The 23303-nt window shown below is 41.2% G+C and overlaps 1 protein-coding gene across 1 annotated transcript; it reads left to right on the forward strand.

The window, feature by feature from the left end:
* Positions 1–23242, forward strand: efnb1 (ephrin-B1). The gene is made up of 5 exons (XM_017473406.3): positions 1–1735; positions 11293–11570; positions 17724–17816; positions 18527–18643; positions 19330–23242. Exons 1-5 carry the CDS (start codon positions 1623–1625, stop codon positions 19710–19712), a joined length of 984 nt encoding a protein of 327 aa, XP_017328895.1. The 5' UTR covers positions 1–1622; the 3' UTR covers positions 19713–23242.
* The last annotated feature ends 61 nt before the right edge of the window (positions 23243–23303 follow it).

Here is a 23303-nt window from a genome sequence, read left to right on the forward strand (position 1 = left end):
CGAGGGCAATTTGCTTGTGGTTATTTTGTCGCTAGCTTACGGAAGCCCTAAGCGGCCATGCATTCTAAATTTTATTTTTGTTGCGAGAAAATCTCGCGCTTTGTGAATGGAATTGGTGTTACATGCACGTTGGCATCTTTTCCATCATAAATGTAATAATTCCCCGCTGTAGAGATGGACTTTATCTCCGAATTAAGAGAGAGGGGTGTGTGTCCCCTTCTCAAGTGTCGGACATTAATCTGGAAGTCATCAATACAACGAGGCTGTAATGGAGATTTCCTATTCAGCGTGATGACGTTTAATGTCCGCGACAACTTCTGTAGTACCATTTAACCACTTGTTAGCAACCGTCTTTTTCAAGACACGTAAAAGCTTTTTATTTTATATTATAATTTGTTTTTTGTTTTTTTTAAATACAAATAAAAATCCTGAGTGGATTATTACTGATGTATTTTATGGCGTAGTATAAAACGTGAACATATCTTGAGCTTGTGTTAATCAGACCTTATTTCAGGCGTTTAACAAAAAAAAAAAACAAAAAAAAAACCAAAAAACAAAACCCATTGACTTCGGGACGATGGATGTCGATTACAAGGGAAAATTAAGTCTAGATCACGAGAAAACGTCAGAAAATAAATAAATAAATAAATAAATAAATAAATAAATAAATAAATAACGCATGACCGCTTAGGGCTTCCGTACTAGCTTTATATTTAGATTGAATGTTTAGACACCTTTGCCTAACGACAAATTTTGAGCAGACTGTATTCAACCTTCCCCAACATACGCTGACTTACAAACAACACCATCTAAACAACCAGTTAAAAGATAAAACCTTTCACAGCCACCAGCGTTACATATTTACCCAGAAATAACGGAACATGAGTGGGAAAACCCCCCCGCAAAGTTGGATCTGTGCTCTGATTGGCTATGATACGTGAATGGGTTGTCCCAGTCTGCACGAGCGGCCTCCTGCACGACCTCACAAGTTCAGAAAGCGGCACGCGCGCAACCGCTCCAGTCTCCACTGCGTCCTGCACGGCAGTGAATCGCAGTGTCCACCTCTGAGAATAGACTCCCGTGTTTGCAGTGTGTCGTGAACGATGGAAAGCAGAACTTTTGAATGAAAGAATCGCGCTGTAAACCAGACCAAGACCCGCGGGGAGACATAAAATGCACGCGGACAGATGCACAAAACCGCGGCTCGTGCGTGATGCATCACAGCGACAGGCAGAAGTCCAGTTTCTGTCCCGAGCGACAGCGACACCGCGGATATTCCGCCTTGGCTGCACGGTCTCTGTGCAAAGCAGGCTTTTAAAACGCTAACGATCTGATGCACCTTTTTTTTTTTTTTTTTAATGCAACGACAAAAATTTCTCAGCGTGAACCCACGGTTTTAATGGACTCTCCAAACTATTACCGTTTGGTCACGAGGTCTACCCAATCTAAACTCTTTATGCGGTTCAGACAAAGACTTGTTCTGTAAAACTGCTTAGAGGGACACGAGCCCATCATGCTCCATAATGATAACCAGCGCTAATAATAATAATAATAATAATAATAATAATAATAATAATAATAATAATAATCCCATTTGAGTGTCATCTCGGGTAGCAGTGGCAATGGCTGGTGCTTGCGGTTCATTTAACATCTGGATTTGTATAATCGCATGCAGGTTCACATTACCATTAGCTAAATCCTTGGACACCATCATTTGGAGCTCGCAAAATCCCAAGTAAGTATGTGCTTTTTCCATTTTTCCTGTCCTCTTGTTAATACAGGTTCTGACATGAGCTAGTTCTTAGCTTGGAAATCCCAAAACTAGATATATGCACTCGGTATCATCGCAACGATCGAAGCACACCTCCACCTTTTATTTAGAAACGTTTTCTTTAAACAACAACAACAAAAAAATGAAATCCAAACATATAGTGTTGAATTATCACTAACAGAGTCCAATAATGATAATGTAATGGTTTTAATGGTTTGTAATGGTATTTGTAGTTTTTTTTTTTCTTCCCCAGCAAGGAGTTGCCTGTAGAGTCAGAAATTGTCAATACATGAAGATACACTTCCCTTACTACAACAGAAGAGTCGTTTTAACTTCTTACCTGTTAGTGTAGTTAAAGTGAATTTCAACGTGATTTATTGAAATAATCCGTCCCCATACGTTTATTCTATACCGCTCATCCTACTGGTATAGGCTCCGGGTTCTCAGTAGGATAAGTGGTGTAGAAAATGGATGGTTGGATGATTGAAATAAATCCCATTGAAATTCACTCTGATGGGGCGAAAGGCGGGGGACACCCTGGACGGGGTGAAAATGCATTGCAGGGTCACACACACCCACACGTTCACACACCGTGGACACTTTGGACATGCTTATCAGACTACCGTGCATGTCTTCGGACTGGGGGAGGAAACCGGAGTACTCGCAGGAAACCCTTGCAGCACGGGGAGAACATGCAAACTCCACACACACACGCAGTGGGAATCGAACCCCCGACCCTGGAGGTGTGAGGCGAACCACTAATCCACCGTTAATCCCTTGGATATTCACGTTTAGCTGAAGATAATTCATTTAGATAGTAACACAAACTAATAACGATCCGTTCTCTTGAGCAATTTCCATTCGTTCAGACGTACTGATAAGTATCAATATTCTACTACAAGCCGCCAGCTGATTAAAAATGGATGTGTTCAGCTGTGGGCTCACTAAGACTCTGGAAATAAATCAAGCGCTACCGAAAGGTAAAGCGTGAAATATTGTGTATGTATAGTGACCGGAAAGAATTAATTATTCAGCAGAAGTTAGTTTTGGTGGCCAGCGTACTTGTATAGCTGGTCGATTAAGCCGATCAAGTCCATTCTTTTCCGTGCTGGGAGCAATAACAGGACGTTAATTACGGAGATTAATTGTCAGTGCGAAGATTGTGAGTATGATCGTCCCATTTGAGTTCATGTACACCTGTGGCTTTGGATTTTTATTTGATATTTGTACCCTAAAGTTGAGGTAACTGTCTTTTGTCAAAAATAAATAAATAAATAAATAAAATAAATAAATAAATAAAATTGGGCCGCTGAGTGTGTGAAAGTCGGAATACATTTACACGTTAAATCTGAGATTTCATCCGTCTTAACAACAAAAGCGAGGGAATGAAAAATACCAAACCGGTTCGGAGACTCGGTGACTTGTTTTTAGAGCGCTCATCACATCTGTGACATATTCGATGGCAGCTCTGTATCCCAGTATTTATCCAGGCCAGTCTGCAAACAAGCCCAGCAAACGGATATAAAGCATCTTTGTATTTGCACAGAAACCGCCATGTCTGCTCCAGCGACTTTGTTTTCTCTGCTCGAAGGTCTCCAGTACGCTCCTTTTACTTTTGCCCGGTTTAGCTTCAGAGTCGTGCGCAGCGGTCAATTGTGAGTTCCTGAGTGGTCTGTAGGTTTATAGTCCGTTGGTGAGCGCTAGTCTGACATCAGCCGAGGCATTTCTGTGATCGTTCTCAGTTCTAATCATGAAAGCGTTGCAGGAAGACTCCCATGATCCCCTTCCTCCCTAACCTACAGTAGGCTTTGATCCTATTGGTATACAGTACTGTGCAAAAGTCTTAAGTAAAAACTTTTAACCCTAATTGATGTCTCACTCCTCATGTATCACTCTTTTAACCCTAACACTAATTGATGTCTCACTCCTCATGTATCACTCTTTTAACCCTAATCCTAATTGGTCTCACTCCTCATGTATCACTCTTTTAACCCTAACACTAATGGATGTCTCACTCCTCATGTATCACTCTTTTAACCCTAATCCTAATTGGTCTCACTCCTCATGTATCACTCTTTTAACCCTAACCCTAATTGATGTCTCACTCCTCATGTATCACTCTTTTAACCCTAACCCTAATTGATGTCTCACTCCTCATGTATCACTCTTTTAACCCTAACCCTAATTGATGTCTCACTCCTCATGTATCACTCTTTTAACCCTAATCCTAATTTATGTCTCACTCCTCATGTATTATTATTTTAACCCTAACCCTAATTTGTCTCACTCCTCATGTATCACTCTTTTAACCCTAATCCTAATTGGTCTCACTCCTCATGTATCACTCTTTTAACCCTAACCCTAATTGATGTCTCACTCCTCATGTATCACTCTTTTAACCCTAACCCTAATTGATGTCTCACTCCTCATGTATCACTCTTTTAACCCTAACCCTAATTGATGTCTCACTCCTCATGTATCACTCTTTTAACCCTAATCCTAATTTATGTCTCACTCCTCATGTATTATTATTTTAACCCTAACCCTAATTTGTCTCACTCATGTATCACTCTTTTAACCCTAATCCTAATTGATGTCTCACTCCTCATGTAGCGCTCTTTTAACCCTAATTGATGTCTCACTCCTCATGTATTATTTTAACCCTAATCCTAATTGATGTCTCACTCCTCATGTATCACTCTTTTAACCCTAATCCTAATAGATGTATCACTCCTCGTGTATCACTCTTTTAACCCTAACCCTAATTTGTCACTCCTCATGTATCACTCTGTTAATCCTAATTGATGTCTCACTCCTCATGTCTCACTCCTCATGTATCACTCTTTTAACCCTCATGTCACCATCATACCTCATGTCTCTCTTGGGCACATCTAAGGAAATTCTGTAAGGTGAAAATGAATTTATTATTATAAGTATTTAGATATTAAATTAATTATTATAATGAGCACTAAACAGTTAAACAACCACTAAAATCAAATAATAATTTGCTTTTTGTTTAAAATCCCAGACAATCTTGATTTCTTCTTCTTCTTCTTCTTCTTCTTCTTCTTCTTATTATTATTATTATTATTATTATTATTATTATTATTTATCAAGTCTATAAAATTGTAACATTGAAATTTTTGGAAATCTGTTCTTTTTCTTTTCTGTTGACAACTGATGAAGTAGGCGTAGAATAGTCCTGCAAAAAGTAGTAAGAGACCATTTATATATTTTAAAAACAATCTCGGGGGTTTAAAACGTTTGCAGTGTACTGTGGATCTCCATTACAAAGAGCGGGAACTAGGAGCTTTCTCCGATTTCCTTAGGCCAGGAAAAATGCCCAGCTGAAACTCGTCATTGTATGAGAAACAGATGAACTGCTGTATAAGAAGCAACTGGTCCACCTAGGGTTTAAAGAGATATCTTACACAGTTGTGTCTTTATAATGGTCATCGTTAGAGCTTTCCCAGGGCGATATAATCTCCATGCATTTTTCTCAGCAAGAGGAATTGGTTTGCGTTCACATAAAGTTTTAAACTAAAATATAAAAATAAAGATATCCCCGCCACGTCCCCGCCACCCCCCCACGGTGAATTTCATTCACAGCAACTGCCTTCAATGCTGACAGTGAAATTTGGAGGCCTGGTGAAGTATGGGAACTGGTGACAGTGCTAAACCGAGTCTCGACATTGGATAGCACAGCCCGTCAACTCACTCCTTCAAACTCGAGCAACGAATTATTTCCGAGTGTTAGGTACGAGGGGTGGAAAGGACAGCAAAAGAAGAAAGGGAGGGAGTATGGGGAAAGAGGAAAGGGAGGGGGGTAGTTTGTTTGAGATTTGAAAAGATCCGAGAAGGACCAGTGTCATGAGATCATTGTGCTATGGCATGGCTCCGAGTCGAAGGGGCCATGGAACAGATGGATGTGACAGGCATTTCAAAAACCATTAGAACCCATTTCTGGGGGCAGAGCTAATTGAATAGATGATATGATGCTGGCTCTCTAGCTGATAATGTGTCACTGCACCAAATGGACGCTTGCAATACTCAATATTTATTATAAAACATATCTTAGTAGTCCCATGGGTATGGAAGTATTTTGCAGACAATTGTCTTCCACACATCCATACCAAATTACAGTTTTTAAATGATAATGTTATTCATTGAAGCAAAAATGTTCTCCAATACCAACTGGGCCTGTGTGAAAATATATTTGTCCCTGTAGTTACTAATTCCCCAAATGTATGATACTGCGTTCATAATGGGGTTCAGCTGGACTACACGCAACCAGGCCTGATTACTGCGAACCCTGTTCAATCACATCACCACTTAAATAGAACTTTTTCAACAGCATGAAGTTGGTCAAAAGGCCTTACTCAGCAACACACTATGGCAAAGGTGAAAAAAAAATCCAGAAATGATGATGAAGGTGCTGATCAGTATCGGAAGGGTTACAAAGCTATTTCAAAAGCTCCGAAGGACCACAGTGAGAGCCGTTAACTCCAAATGGAAAAACTCGGCACAGTAATGAACCTTCCCAGAAGTGGCCGGCCTTCCAAGATTCCTCCAAGATCAACTACTCATCCAGGAAGTCACAAAAGAGCCAAAGACATAATAAAGGTCACTGTTCATGACGCCACTATCAGAAAGACACCGGGCAAAAATGGCCTCCATGGAAGAGTGTTGAGGTGAAAACCACTGCTGACCCAGGAGAACATTAAGGCTCGTCTGAATTTTGCCAAAACACACTTTGATGGTCCTCAAACCTTTTGGGAGAACGTTCTGTGGACCGATGAGTCGAAAATGGAACTGTTTGGAAGACAGGGGTCCCGTTACATCTGGCGTAAAACAAATAGTGAATTCCCTTACCTACGGTCGAGCATGGTGGTGGTAGTGTGGTGGTGTGGGGATGCTTTGCTGATTCAGGTTCTGGGCAACTTGGAATAATTGAAGTAAACATGAATTCTGTTCTCTACCAGAAAATCCTAAAGGAGAATGTCCAGTCTACAAAAAAAACCCTGTATTGTGTGTCAACTCGGGTTGCCTTTGCTTTATGTTGTATTTCATTTGAAGATCTAAAACTATTTAGTATGAGATGGGGCAGATACTTTCTCACAGCACTGCATATAATATACAAACTGCTAACATGATAACACGCCATGAAGCATTGTCCCTAATGCGCAAAAGGGTAATTACTTTTCCCAAAAATTTCAAACTGCTTTGTAGCTCATTTTCCTAGGGCCATGACATTGGCCATGACTGTAGCCACAGGGAGCTGAAGACATATAGAAATGTATTTTCGTTGTCACGTTTGAGTCATATTCCGGGGCTCACAACAAATAAGACACCCGTCACAGAAGACGGATGAAATCGGATGGCTGCCTCTGTCCTTGTCCGATCAAACAAACGTAATATTGTTCAGGAGTTCTGTTTTCCCCATAAGACCATCATGCTAGTGAAAGAATGTTTTCCTGTTGGTTTGACCTCACTGATATTACCGATAGTGTTACACTGGTTAAAATATTGGCCTTCTGATCAGAAGGTTGAGAGTTTAAATCCCAGCACTGCCACTGCTACGCCCCTTAACCCTCAACTGCTCAGTTGTATTAAAACAAGACGAACGGATGTTGGTGTCCGTCAAATTCCACTGATGTAAATATAATTCAAACGGCGTAGAATGTAACAGATGGCCTTGTCTATAACATCCCTGTGATTTTACCTTCAGAAACTGAGTTTGTCGGCTTTATAGGTAATATTCTCAATGAATTCAATATTTGGAAGACCGTCCCTCCAAGAGCTGTGGTTCTGCCCATGTAGTCTGGCGAAGAGCCGGAAATGGTTGACGGAGGGACCCGCTAAAACATGCTCATCCCCAGGTGTTAGATTGCAAGCTGTAGGGAAATACGAGCTCTCTTAGAAAAGCTAGAAGACTCATTAACCTCCTATCCGCCCGATCTCTACACTAATTCATTTTGTGTGCTGAGCTTTTGTATTAATATCCTCTCAATTCTTTTCTTTTGGGTGGTATCCATGGCAATGATGGCACATCATTATTTTCTAGTCAGGCAAATGATATCCCAGAGGAGAATGCTGCCTGTTTCTTGGCTGTCCAGAATTGTTGAGGGGATGATTAGAATTGCAAATTTGCCCGTTTTTCCAGCTTTTTTTTTTGTGCTTTTATTGTGTGTGTGTGTGCAACGTTTTTGACATTCAAGTGAATGGAAGTCGGCAATTAGAGAGACGAGGCTTTGGGGTTGGCTTCTCTAGCTTCTGAAATTGTAGGGCTGTATATCATAAATGCCCCCATATATTATATGGCTCTTTTGGTTTGGTGTGCCCGTGCTCGCTGTATGCGAAGGTGCGCTGCCCGGTGCATGAGAAAGCCGGATCACCGACTAAATTCAGTGCACCCTCAATCATCATCTGAACTCTGTACTAGACTGTAGAATAATGCGGCCGAGTAACGTTAAACCCGCTTCATCATCACGGAAGACGAGACGTCTCGGACGTCCGTGAAGCGTTATTTCTCCTTTATGTAGGGTTCGACATTTTACGGGAACGCCTTTTCCCTTTTTAAATTTGATCTTAATTTGAACGCATGAAGACTTTTCTGAAGTGTCCAGGCTGAATATAAGCGGTAAACTACATTGCATATAAAAATGAGGAAAATGCCATTATTTGCTTGTTTACTTTGCACAAGGGTGTTATATATATCAGATGCTGAAATCAAAGGTTCACATACTTTTGCCACTCACAGATATGTAACACTGGATCATTTCCCTTAATAATAAATGACCAAGTATAATATATATATATATATATTTTTATCTCATTTGTTTAATTGGGTTCTCTTTGCGCACTTGGAGGACTTTTGCGAAAATGCGATGATGTTTTAGGTCATATTTATGCAGAAATATCGAAATTTTATATATGGATATAGACGTTCAGTGACTCCTCAAATAAATTCCCATCACTGAAATAGATGATGTGTGCGTTTCGCGGTATTTCTTAAACATTTATGTTTTCTTTCCCTTGTCGTCATTTATCTGAGGTTCAGAAACTAAAGATCCAACACTGACTTATAGGTGTGTGTGTATATCTATCTATCTATCTATCTATCTATCTATCTATCTATCTATCTATCTCAAAATCACAATTGACAAATCAACCAGTTTTACACATTAATACAAACAAAAATATCTTAAAACATATTGCAAGTTTAACCTCCTTTTATTAAGAATCATGAGAGTTTTTTTTTTAAAAACAAAAGTCCATTTGATATGAACAAGGTAACCCATTATTATTATTATTATTATTATTATTATTTTAGCAAATAATAGACCTGAAATGCACTAACAGAAGGTGTTTTTATTTATTTATATATATATATATATATATATATATTTATTTATTTATTTTTAACCTCCCTGTTCAGATTACATCAGATATCCGCATGCCATGAAGATGTCATAGCAGACAGACAGGCTGAAGAATCCCCCTACACGTTATTCTCAGCATTGTGTGGCATGTGAGTGAAAACTGTCCCGGCGTACAATCAGTAGCAAGGAACAGAGCAAAATTCTGTGTTGCGTTCCTTCAGTACTCAATGTGAAAAATTCCCTTTATTCTAGCATAAGGAGATAAGGGCTAGGCGGGCCACTGCAGGGTGTCTCAGATGATGATCGCACAATACTGTGTGTAACGAGACACCTCGAGTCTGATTAATATTCCACATACGTGTATCCGTGTAGCAAGAAGAGAAACCGACGCTAACTTGAAGGAGAATACAGGGCGGGTTTGGTTAAGATTTTAGAAGCTTGCAACCAGACAGACGCCTGACATGGAAACCTCTTTCTCTTTACCCCGTTGTTTCTCCTGCCCGAGTGGCCACAGCCAAGCCGACTGCCCTCTGTCAAGGTAGAAAACATGGCCCCAGATGGCTCTCCATGGTGTGTAAAGATCCCCTCTGCAGGCATGGTGCTCATGGCAGCCAAGCTGGGCCGGCACAATCCAAAAACCACTCCGATTCAAAAAGCGATCGGATGCCAGGGAGCTCTTTCATATGGAAACGGTAGACAAGAGCACACTTCTTATGGTTAACTCTAGGTACTTTTTTTTTTTTTTTTTTTTAAAAGGCTAAATATACAGCAGTGCTTGAAGTTTGTGAACGCTTTAATTTATTTATTTATTTTTTATATCTGCGTAAATATGACCGAAAAAGTCTTTAAAGTGGAAAACGAAAACCCAGTGAAACGAACAAGGGAATAAATATTATACTTGGTTATTTATTTATTTATTTATTTATTAAGGAAAAAGATCCGATGTGACACATCTTTGAGCGTAAAAGTATGTCAACCCCTAGCAGTTAACTTGAAGGTGAAATTAGAGTCATCAATGGGACGACGCTCAGGTGTGAGAACAGGGGATCGGTCTTCACAAAGAAGTCTGATCTTCACAACACGTGTCTGTGACGTGTGTCGTGGCCCGAACAGAGGCGATTTCCGAGGACCTTCGAAAGACGGTTGTCGATGCTGGAAAAGGTTACGGAACCATCTCTAAAGAATCTGGACTCCACCAATCTACAGTCAGACACATTGTGTACAAATGAAGGAGATTCAAGACCATCGTTCCCCTCTGGAGGAGCGGTTGACCAACACGGATCCCTCCAGGAGAATAAGATCAACGAGAGGCAACAAACGAGGACCGTGTTGAACGGAATAACGTTCCCGATATGATATAATACAACGTACTTCGGTAACACTACAAGGGGGAAAATTTAATCCCACTACTGTGAGTTTCTCTAAGACTGAATAGATGGAAGTCGAACAAGTGCAGAAGCTTTCATACAGGTGGACCGCACGATGCAGTTCACATCCTACCATGCTACATGGCGTGTATAACAATACAGAGCGGGCGCAGTTGACCTCAATTTTGGATGAACTTGGCAAGAAGAAAAAGTCTAGGTGACTTTGAAAGAGGGTGCAGATGGCCGCAGTGGCAGATCTGCGGGAAAGTTGTAAAATTATGGGCATAAAAATGTCAGCAATAACAATCTGTCCACAGCCACGTCGAGAGGATTATTATTGTCAGGTTACAAACATTTTGAATTCAGATATGCAAAAAACATAGGCTGACATTTGCTGAATGATCCTTCACCATATTCCGGACGAGTGGGCGAGTACGTCAACGTGTGGCTATACCAAGAGAATGGTACAGGCCTGAATGCTTTACCCGTACACTAAGGGGGTCTAATAGCTCTATTATTCCGTAGAGAACATTTTCACGTCATGGTTTTGGTCTCCTTAGAAGGAAGCGTCACTGCAAATCAATCTAAAATTACGACTGATCACCGTTCTCATGTTTTAAACGTTTCGGTCCTAACGCGAGTGGTCCAGGAGGAATCCGGACCCATCCACAGGCTACAAGGGCCTTTACAATGTACCCATGTGTATAGAATATCCGTTCATATGTTGGGGAAATTCATAACCTGCTCATAATCATCTCTCTTTGTAATCCAGGTTCCAGAGTGGCAAAGGCCTGGTGATCTATCCTGATATTGGAGACAAGGTGGATATTATCTGTCCTAAGGCAGAATCAGGCCAGCTGTATGAGTATTACAAGCTCTATCTCGTGAAGAAAGAACAAGCAGGATCCTGCAGGACTGTGCTAGACCCGTACGTGTTGGTCACCTGTAATAAACCTCAAATGGACATCAAGTTCACCATCAAGTTCCAGGAATTCAGCCCCAACTACATGGGTCTGGAGTTCATTAGGAACAAAGATTACTTCATCACATGTAAGCCAAGCATTTGTTCATTACATCTGTATGATTTTAATGTATAATCTCTGGAATGCTCGTTTCATGTCCAGATTTCGATTGATGTCCTGTTAACGTTTCTTCAGAGGGAAGGGAATAATGCAGTGATGTCCCATTTCCCTAATTTTTTTCCTTCCCTCTTTCATTTGAGTAGCTCCCAACGATGAAGCATGCTCTGATACCAAAGTTACAGATTCAGAGAAACTGGGATTTATTTATTTATTTATTTTTACCTACACTACACAGAGATTAACATACTGTATGTAAATGATCTTTTTGCATAATTGGCCTTGTACGCAATCGCAGCCTTCAATAGCTTGGAGGAGGGGGCACAACAAGAATTAGCCTATTTAATATATATATATATATATAAAAAAAAGATAAATTATTGAATTCTGAGGATAAAATATGTTTTAAAGATCTAAGATCTTAATGTTTTTCTTTCTCTGTCTCTTTCTTTCTTCTTTACCACTGATTTCGAATAAGTATGAAACTAAGTAACATCTACCAATCCTGCTCACACTTCTTCTGCTATTTATTTATTTATATTTTAACAAAAATGCTCATTGTTTGGGAAAAGGTTGCAGTGAAATACTCCAAAAGTGCTTTGCATGCCTGAAAATCTCCTTTGAAGCCACCGTCTACAGCTACCGAAGCTTGTGCTTCAGTCAGTGTGTTATGTGTTCATGTACTCGCCGTTTTAACGTGATGAAAGATTAACACTCGTTGCACGACAGGCTTTTAGTGCATCATTTTGAGTCCTACCCGAGTGCACAGCTTCACTGGGAGTGAATGCAGCGTGGGCAGGTGCGCTTTGTGCTATGTTTACTCAATAGCACGCTCTCGGCTTGTCCTGCCTGGACACACGGCTTCTCTTTATGATGATTGGTAGACCTTTTCGAACGGTATGGAATCTGTAATCGACGTCCAATCGGTAAATCGAGAATGATCCAGACTGACATCTCGGATGTAAACGCGTCCGTGCCAGATTGGTTCGAGCTCCCGGGGAGGATGTATTGACGCAAATAAACTGTGGCGAAGCGTATCAGCTTGCACAACACATCAAACCTTGAGGTGGATGAGCTACAACAGTAGAAGACCACACTGGGTTCCTTTGGTGTCACGTTAACCTTTAATCAAATTACTGCCCCAGTTTATAAATGTACTACAAAGCGAAACAGTTCTCATTCGAAAGACGTAGGTAATCGTCGCATTTCTGTACATCGAATGGCGTTGTAATTAGATGTTTCAGACGGGTCATGTTTAGTTTTAAACGATGCACTCTGTGCTTCGTTTAATGAGGAAAGCAAGGTCACGACACTGGGATTTGTCGGAACGTGTCACGTACTCATTCGGCAATACTGCGCCAAATGGGTTCTCAGTTTCCTACCAGATTAGTTGTACTGGAAGAGGTTTTTTATATATATATATATATATATATATATATATATATATATTTTCCCCTGTCCACCTTGGTTTTTTTTCCTCTCTGGTTCTCTGTACAGCATCGAAAACTGCATTGGATAATACTCTGTAGATTCAATCAACAGGAAAAAGGGGCGTGGTTTTTGGCAGAACAGTAAAATGGTCAAGTTTGTAGAAAGGTGCGATGAAATGAACCACTGCTATGGGCTTCTCGTCTTGACTTTCCTTAAAGGTGCGGTTTGTAAAGGTAGTGGTGGTTCAGCGGTTAAGGCTCTGGGTGACTGATCAGAAGGTCGGGGGTTCAAACCCCAACACTGCTAAGCTAAGCTAAGTGGCTAAGCCGCCACTGTTGGGCCCTTGAGCAAAGCCCTTAACTCTCTCTGCTCCAGGGGGCGCTGTATCCTGGCCGACCCTGCACTCTGACCCCAACTTCCTAATATGCGAAGAAAATAATTCCACTGTGCTGTAATGTATACGTGATTAAATAAAGACTCATTATCATCCAATAATTCTATAAATTCATGTAAGATAAAAGGAAAATCTGCGATTCATACTGTCATACAGTGTCTGGCTAGTTTATCATTTTTGAAAAGCAACCTGAAGCTTCAGGAAGATTTGGTAATAAGAACCCCATGTCAGTTTGATACCAGCTTTTCTCACCTGGACACACACTTTTATGAGCCATTCTTCAAGTCTGATGGTGTACTAGTCTCACGCCGGTCGGAATTTCTGACCCTTTCTGACCTGGCTGCAATTCAATCTTGAGATGGTGTTTGCGCATCGAATTTTTACATTTCTTTCGGACAGATCGTACCATTGGCTATCGTAGTACAGAAAGTAGCCATAGATATAAGCATACATTTTTATGAAATGATGCACAGTACATGTCAGTATACGTTGGCTTGGCTGTGACTGGGTTTTATCTAGGGACCGGGAGAAGTGAGGGTACCGTGTGCTACCTGTGTATCGTGATTGAGGACCCAACAGCCACTTTATGCTTACAGAGCTACGGTGGGTTGGTGTGGACTTTGCCACGCTCCGTGCTGGCGTACTATAGACAAGTGAGATATGAGTAATAAGCTTACTTCCCCTCCCTCTGCTCTTTTTCTCGCTCTTGCTCTTTCTCACTCGTCCTCCACGGAGGACAGATGGTCTCCTCGAGTCCTCTGGAACTTGTAGGCACTTCGTCCTAACGAGGAGTGGATTTAACGAAATGTGACTGCGAAACAAGCCAGTGCTCGGAATAATAGATCAGCAGTGTGCATGTAGAGACAGCGTAATTCTGCGCCAATGTCGAGAGTGTAGCGATTTATCCTCTTCCTAAGACGGATGGACTAATTATGCTACCGTGATTGGTTTTTGCGCTTAGGTAGGGATCGTTCCCTAACACAGCTTGAAGGATAATGTTGACATTTTGTGGAAAGCCGTGCACACAGGACGTACGACCGAGAGACTTTGCTGAAGATTGGAACAAGAATTCAAGAACCGTCTCCCGGACTTTGATTGCGTTATTCACCTGGCTAATCTCCAATCTCGACTGGATCGCGTACCGTAACCGACAGGAAGCGCGACGGAAGCGGAGAAGAGGCAAGCGCAGTGGGGTGCACGCTAGGCTAAAGGCTCGGGCAACCCGGCCGCCCCTACCTAGCGTACTGCTCGCGAACGTCAGGGCTCTATTAAATAAAACGGACGAGATCCGAACCAGCATCTCGATTCAAAGGGAGTACGTGGACTGTTTCAATGTTTATGTACACGATCCGTGGCTACATGAGGACGTTCCAGACGCGGCTATTTCATCCTCATCCTCTGAATGCACGAGTAAGCTCTTTAAACCCTACGACTGGTCTAGTCACCAAAATATATAATGGACTTATAAAATCAGCACATAATAAGACACTTGGGGTGATTGGGGGGGGGGGGGGGTGACTAGAATTGGACCTTTATTGGGAAACCTTTGGACGAACATATATTAAAATCCAGATCGGCTCATCCGTTTCAAATTCATTCATAGGTTTGATCTTGTAGGTGATTCGGAACGAAATATGATGAGAACTCTCGGTTAAGAACAAATCTTCATGTCGTCTGGGAAGTCCCGACTATGATCTCACTTCCTGTTCTATCTTAGCGTGGCCCTAGGATTCCCTATTCCAAAACCCGCTGCTCTATTTCTTTTTAATGATGACCATTCCTTGGATCTCAGATTATCGTTGCAGGATTAACGAAGCATAGAACACAATAATACATTCGCAGCTTGCCCCAGGTTCTCCATCAGTGCAAGAGTGGCTCGATAACAACACGGACACAGCCATTACAGCAGGGGTTCTCATTACATCAATCACGATCATCCTGCTCCTTCATGCTTTCAGTGACTCCCGTAACCAGAGAGAGAGAGAGATTGCTTGAGAGAGCTTGCGAGACAGCGTGCACACACACACACACACACACACACATGCCAAGAAGCATGAAATGGAACGTTTCCTGTCGGAGCTCAGTTAAAATTCAGAGTCTTCCTCCGTGCCCTCACACACCAATAAACAATGTACAAGATCACTTTTATTTCCTATCCCCATAGCTCTAATGATTTGATAAAGGATATCTCCAACGCTTTGCCATCATATGCTTCTAAGGAGGGACGCGCAGAAGGGGCGGGGCTCTGGGGGCTCGAGCCAACATTAATTAAGGTAAAAAGCATCTGAATTCAAATGATCAAGAAGGTATTAGCAGCATTTTATACGCTTATCGCCGGTAGTTTTCAAATCGATCCGAGAAGGAACGTGTCGGTAAGTACCAGCTACTCAAGTTCGTTACGTTTCCAGACATGCGAGTGACCTTGTTATAATATATGTATGTTATGTAGTCAGTAAAGGCACGATGCCGAACACAACGGACAGCTTCTTGATCGAAATGAGTGAAAGGGTGAGCTAATATGAGACACATAGTTGCAAAAAAAGGCGTCATACGTTTACAGCGAGTGATGGTCGGTGTTACACGGTGTTCTGTTCGGCTATACACGGATTACACCCCCCCCCCGTAGCACTGCCTCCACAGTCGTTTTGCTTTAAAAAAAAAACAAAAAAAAAAAAAACATAGAAACCATTTGGAGAACGTTCAGCGGACGCTATAAACCGAAAGCTCCTGCTCCATTCAGCACGAGCTGCAGAGTCGCAGCACAGAATATTAATGAACCCACTTTTCAAGATCACGCACAGCCTATAGTTATACTTAATACATATAGTCCCTTGCAGCTTGTTAAGTAATAAGACGCATGTATTCCTGTAGTCTTAAGTGATGTGAAAAAATCGTGATCGGAGATCATTAAGCGATTTCATGGAAAATCGAAACCGCCTCTGCAGTTAAATGTAAATTTGATTGAATAGTGAATAGTTTTACTGACTTCTACAGGAAGTGACATACAGGGAGTGGGCGTGTCGCTCCATTTGTGGGCGGTACTAGTGTAGTTTGTTTGGTTTTATTTCGCGATTCTTCGGATTCATATCTCTCCGATTAAAAGTCGCCTTTTTTCGTTGTTGTAATTATTTCTCTAAATATAAAATAAATAAAATACCGTTCGGTAATATTAGTAGTGTCATTCTCATATTCGTTACCTGTTTGCAATGTCGATGCGCGTGATAAGAACATGGAGTTAAATTAAAGTTAGTAAAGTAGTCAAATTAGCTCTTTGGTGTTGTAGCCCTTTATTTATTTATTTTTTACATTTGAGCCCCTGCCCCTGAGGAACCCTCTGCACGTCCCTGCTTCTGAGGCTATATGGTTACCATGACAACCAATAGCCAGCAAGGGGGGGGTAACCTGGCCTGGGCATTCGGGGCTTCAGCCCTGAAGATTTTTTCTTTAGCTCCGAATAATTATCCACCCGTGAGGCTGTGTATAGACTGAGATCGTTCTTCTTTTATATTATGCCTTATAATCAGAGGATTTACAGCGGACATCTGTCAGATCTCGCGTGGATATACGTGAGCTGGTTTTGTCTCAAAATAACAATTTAAAAAAAAAAAAAAAAGACAGTAATGTACAATAGTTTTTTATTTTTTATTTTTTTTTATTCAGAATTTGACATGCAGGACATAATAGCATTTTTTTTAACCCCACTGTGTGTACTGTACGCAGAACTATCCTTACCTTGATTGAGTCTGTCGTAATGTCTCTTTTGCATCATGCTCACCATGATGATGATCACCATGTGCTCATGTTTGATTTGGTTTTCTTTTTGTTCTCTGCCTCTGTCCTGTCATTTGTTTGTTGCCTGATTGTGTTCACCTGTTTTGTGTTCGTCCTTGATAATATATTGTCTGTGTCTCTGTGTATATCTGCCTTATTGTAAGAGCATGAACGACCAATTACTGTAAAAACCGATCTTAGATTATAGTAAAATCTTTTTGAAATATTGGTGTAGAGGTGTAGTGCGTTTTTATGCCCGTGTTGTGAAGTGCTCCTAACATTTTGCGCTGATTATTTTTTTTCATTATCGACCTGTCGCACTGGGGTAGACTCCTTGCTATATTTACTCACGAGTATTATTGATTTTACTAATGCGAGAGATTGAGTTTGCTGCCAGTAATATCACACATCGCATAGTACATAGTGCGGTAATTTAACATCTGTGGTGATGCCAAGAAAACATTCATTCATAGAGCTGTGGGTAGTTATGTATATAGTGTTCCTTTTGTCATGTGTTCCTATCTCTAGCCACCTCCAATGGGTCTCTGGATGGTCTGGAGAACCGAGAAGGAGGTGTGTGCAAAACGAGGTCCATGAAAGTCATCATGAAGGTCGGCCAAAGTAAGTGAACACCAGAATTATAGCGCTTTTCAAACGCACGGTACGGCTCGACACGACACGACTCGACTCGACTCTGCTGGCTTTTTGGGGGATTTTTTTCCACTATGTATAGTATCCAGTACCTGTATAAAAAAGTGGCTTTACATTATTGAGGGTTTGGTGTAGGTTGGGAAACCTACAAAACAGAAATATGTGCACAAGACGGAAAGGCCGGAGGGGAGCCAGCTGGGGCCCTTGAGATGAGTGATAATGAAAGTTTTTCACTTGACTAGCTATGAGTGATCTTTTATTTAGGAGGATGAATCTAGAGAAATCCATAGAAAATCCTGCAGATGTGTGATCGTGTGCTTGGTAATGAAGGTACTTGGTCATTTAAAGTGTAGGAATCTGACATCCGTCCTATTGTGTGTACAAGCTTTAAAACAGTGGAGATGTGTGGTATTCGTATATAATATTGTACGGCCATGTTGTGTTAACCATGACATGTTTACAAGTGGTTCTTTATAGAAATTATTGTTTAATTACCAAGAAAAAAAAAAAAGAGGTGACAGAAGGTAGGAAATATATAAGAAGAGCGAACGCCCTAACAAATGCAGCTGATGGGAAGATGAAATTTTAATATCTGGCCATGTTCTCTATGTACTATAAAAGTGTGTGGGATGCATATTTCATTAGGCTTTTTGTTGTTCCTCCCTTTATCTCTCTCACAGACCCCAACATGGCAGCGCTAGACACAGAGCAGGCGGAATCCTCTGTGCCTGAACCTGATGCCAGTTTAAACCCTGCCAAATCAGACCAGGAAGGACCCCTGGAAGCTGGAAACACTGGTATGCTCTTCTTCTTCTCCTTCTCCTTCTCCTTCTTATCATCATCATCATCATCATCATCATCCCCTCTGGAACCAGAACGAATAGAAACAGAGATAGAGCCCTGTGCATCCATTAAGGTTAGTAAACAGGGTGGGGTTTAAGTGAAGACCGTGGCATCTGGCGTCTACACTTTGGAGCCATTGGACCAAATGTCTTCTTGTCTCCTCGGATTTCAGCGCAAGGGCAGTGGTAGCTCGGTGTTCAGATAACAGCACCGCTGTGCTGCCAGCGCTGGGCGCTTGAGCAAGGCTCTTAACCGTTAACTAACTGCTCAGGTGTATATGTAAATGTAAGTCGCTCTGAATAAGAGCGTCTGCCAAATTGCAGTTTAGGTAATGTAAATTAAATAAATAAATAAATAAATAAATAAAAACCCGGGCTGTTGAATGACGTCTCTGGATGTGCGACTCGCACCTGTCAGAATAAGACCCTGTCCGTCTTCCAAATTTCAGAAAGATCCATTCAAATCAGGCTTTTTAAAATAATCGCGCTTTCCACGAGCTACTAAGCTAGTGTGATACTAGAATACGAGCGTACTACTCAGTGCTGATACGGTTAGATCAAACCCACACACACACACACAGTCTTTTGACATTTAAATTACAGTGTCTTTATGGTCTTCCATTTTTTTTTTTTGTTTATAGATACCATCAACCAGGAGAACAAGAACGACAGCATAGAAGGCATCTTGGGCTCCACGTTTGCTGTGTTCTTAGCTATTGGTGCTGGTTGTGTCCTCATCCTCACTCTCATTGTCCTCCTCACTGTTCTGCTCATCAAAGTGTGCAAGCATAAAAAACAAAAGCCCACACAGCCACGGCCGACCGCTCTCTCGCTCCGCACACTGGCCAGTCCTAAGATCGTAGGGAGCAGTGGCTCTGAACCCAGTGACATCATCGTTCCTTTACGGACAGAGAACAACTACTGCCCGTATTACGAAAAAGTTAGCGGGGATTACGGGCATCCCGTCTATATAGTGCAGGAGATGCCACCCCAGAGCCCGGCTAACATTTACTACAAGGTGTGATCCTGGAAAAACTAAGCTCACAGGTGTTTTGTTTGTTTGTTTGTTTGTTTGTTTGTTTTTACCTTAACAGTGGACATTGGAAGATTTTTGTAAAATAAGGAGGTGAAGGGAGGCGAACATACGAGAATCAGTTGAACGTTCAGTACAGCCTGTATGAAAAGGATTTGATCAAATGTTTGTCATCGTAGGTTGAAGTTGAACATTTTACCTGTTTCGTACAAGGTATCCTGGCTACAGTGCTATCTCAAGCTCCGTGATCTGCCATTCCTATTTGCTTAGAATGAAAAAAATAATGAAGTGGTTTCCTGTGCAATACTCAAACAAACCATTTAGGAACTATACACTGAACCGTGGAGATGTTTGAAATATTTGTTGTTAAATTTCGCTATTTCTGGTCGACCGTCTGGTCGTACCCGGAGCCTTTTTAAACGCTCAGGTAACCCGGCAGTATGAGGACATATAAAGGAGAACATATGTCTGCCTTAATATTTAAATGTTGATTTTCAGTTTTGTTACTAAACGATCAGTCGACTGGTCTTTCGCATATAGTTGGTAATAATCTTCTTCATCATGTGTTTATGTACACATTTCCAAGTACAACCAGCCTTCTGTCCCTTGTATTTTTTGATCCCTGTATTTCTTGTGCTCATGTCAAGGCAAGCAGCGGAGTATTATGGATTCTGAGCAGTTCAGTGGAACGGGATTAATGATGGGACACTTATGTGACAGTATTAATTATGTTAATGAACACACACACTGAAATGTGAATTTGGAAGTTAGTTAAAGTAATAAAAGAAAAAGGATTTTAGGTCACTGACTACGTTTACACGGACAGCGGTAGTCGAATCGCTGACCTTATTCTGAATAAGACGATATTCTGATTAAGGTGTTTACATGAGTCGCTTCTAGAAGATTCCTTTCATGTTCCCGTTTTACACGTTATAGGACATAGTTCGATTAACAGCGCACGTCATCGTTACGTCACCGCGCCACGCCGTCCGACGTCCATCCGGAATTTCACGTATCGACGTACAGTTGTTCTTCGTTATGGAACCGTATACAGTTTCGGGTGTTTTTTTTAAAAAAATGTACGAACGCTTCCAGTGCGGTTAATTATTCGTCGTGCTGTACGTGCTAATAGACGACTGCTTGAAGCCGTGGGCTGCGTCCCAAACCGCGTACTTACCGTCTATATAGTAGCCGAGATACATGTATCTCACCTACTATAGGCCTACAGCGGGTAAGTACGCGGTTTGGGACGCAGCCGTGCTCTCTTCTTTGCCGTCGAACGGTTGAGCGCTGCCGTGTGTGTGTATGCGGTGAAAACTCTCACACGACGTTAATAGTGTGATTAAGGTGTGTAACGCACGTCGGTAACGCGACTAAAACGGGAACACTCCACACGTCTTGATTCCATTCGTGTTTACTCCGAGTAGGACTTTAATCGGATTAAGGTCGTCAATAATCGCCGTTTACATGCCAGTTTCTTAATCCGAGTATCGTCTTAATCGGGCTCACATCGGATTATTGTCGTCCGTGTAAACGTACTGACTGATTGGAAAAGGTTTTAATCAGAATAAAGTAAAGTCGATCAAATATCGTAGGGTGCAGTGTAGCTGGAAGGAAACTCGTGTGCCAAAAGCAACAGTGAATGAACAGCCAAAAATGAAATCTCACAGCTGGAAGAAATGGGGTTTAGAAACCAAGAATCGATTTAAGTCTGGCACAGAACTTGGAAGAGAATATTCAAACCGTTTCTTTTTTTTTTTAAATTAAAAATGTAGGATAAGGAGAGTCGTCCGTGCTCGAAGAAAGTTCATGTAAAAATGAATGAGTCAGTCAGTGGTTTAATTAGCAGTGTGAATAAATGAATGGAATTAATCGATTATAAATTAACACTGACATCAACTTAATTTTAACAGTAAAACCTTGACTGCCTCTCGCCTTGCGTTTATCTCCATAGATGATGATAGCAGTGATGGTCCTTTTATAGTAGAAAAAAAAATAAGAAAGAAATACAGCATCAGCACCTCTAGGAGATTGGGAGGATTTCCTTTCTCTTTTTTACGCTTTTATTTGTAGGTATTGTCTGTGTTATTTACTCACTGTACATCTGAGACCGTGAGTTTACATACACCTGGATGATCAGCGACTGTGTTTGTGTTCTGTGAGAGTTCTCCACGAGTCCCTTGTTTGTCCTGAGCAGTTAAACTTCCCACTGTTCTTCAGAAAAATCCTCCAGGTCTTGCACATTCTTTACTTCTCCGGCATCTTCCGCATATTAACGGCGACTATACGACGTCGAGATCCGTCTTCTCACGCTGAGGACGACCGAGGGACTCGTACACGACTATTACAAAACGGTGCAAACATTCACTGATGCTCCAGAAGGCAACACGATACATTAAGATCCAGGGGGTGGGGGGTGTAAACTTTTGAACAGGACGATTAGTGTAAATTGCTGTTATTTTGTTTAAAGAGCTTATTATTTAAAAAAAAATTCATTTAGTCCTTCCCTTCGGACGCTAATTAAGATATTTACATGTTTTTTCAGAAGATAAAATAATAACAATTTACACCAGGCATCCTGTTCAAAAGTTTACACCCCCCTGGCTCTTAATGTGTCGTGTTGCCTTCTTGAGCATCAATGAATGTTTGTAACTTTTTGTAATAGTTGTGTACGAGTCCCTCGGTCGTCCTCGGTGTCGAAAGATGGCTCTCGGAATCTTGGAAAGTGATGAAATACGCCGGAAATGCTAGAAAACCAGATAATGTGCAGGACCTGGAGGATTTTCCTTAAAGAGAGGACAGACTTGCTCAAGACAAACAAGGGACTCATGAACAACTAGCACAACTTTTGAACTGGTTCGTATACTCCATTTATTTGAGTCAATGTAAATACAGTATGTGGATAAACATGAAGATGAAAAAAAAAAAAAAAACTTGTTTTTTACCTGAGCGCTGTTTAAGAAACGATACAGAATTTTTGTAATGATGATGGTTATTTTGTAAATCACTTTTGTAGTGGGACAGAGCTCAAGTTTCAGTACTCTACGAGAGACTCTTGCACAGCATCCAGGCATACCCAAAGTGCCAGCCATGTTCGATGTATCCCGATACATTCTTTAATGCTGGCAAGATATTTCTACATATTTTTCTATTCGTCACCTAAGATAGACGTTGTTGAACCCAGATACCAAATGATTGGTGCCTAAGTTCGATCTAAACCATTCTAAGTATAGACATGGAAAATAACCAGAAAAATCTCAATATTGTCACAGCTTGACCACAACCACCGTTTATTTCTAACAAGCACTTAGATTTTTATTAAATAATAGCCATTTGAGTGGCTTCTGGGGAAAAGAAAGTACATGATAATGACACCGATATTGCTGAGACAACCTTGACGTCACTTTTATTCCCTGCTATGTGAGCATACTGTCCAAGAGGTCTCACTATTTGCTTGATAATGGTCAAGCCAGATGCAAAGCCTGGCAACAATAAAACCGAGCTGGGGGAAAAAAAAAAAAGACACGCTAGGTTTTCACATACATGGATTATTATTATTATTATCATTCTTACATTGAGGTA

Source organism: Ictalurus punctatus, chromosome 8, assembly GCF_001660625.3.
Source record: "Ictalurus punctatus breed USDA103 chromosome 8, Coco_2.0, whole genome shotgun sequence".
NCBI lineage: Eukaryota > Metazoa > Chordata > Actinopteri > Siluriformes > Ictaluridae > Ictalurus > Ictalurus punctatus.

Coding starts and splice junctions, on each gene's coding strand:
- efnb1 (XM_017473406.3), top strand. CDS start 1,623: ATGGCTGGTGCTTGCGGTTCATTTAACATCTGGATTTGTATAATCGCA. Junction 11,571..17,723: donor CAAAGATTACTTCATCACAT/GTAAGCCAAGCA, acceptor TCCTATCTCTAG/CCACCTCCAATGGGTCTCTG. Junction 17,817..18,526: donor CATCATGAAGGTCGGCCAAA/GTAAGTGAACAC, acceptor TCTCTCTCACAG/ACCCCAACATGGCAGCGCTA.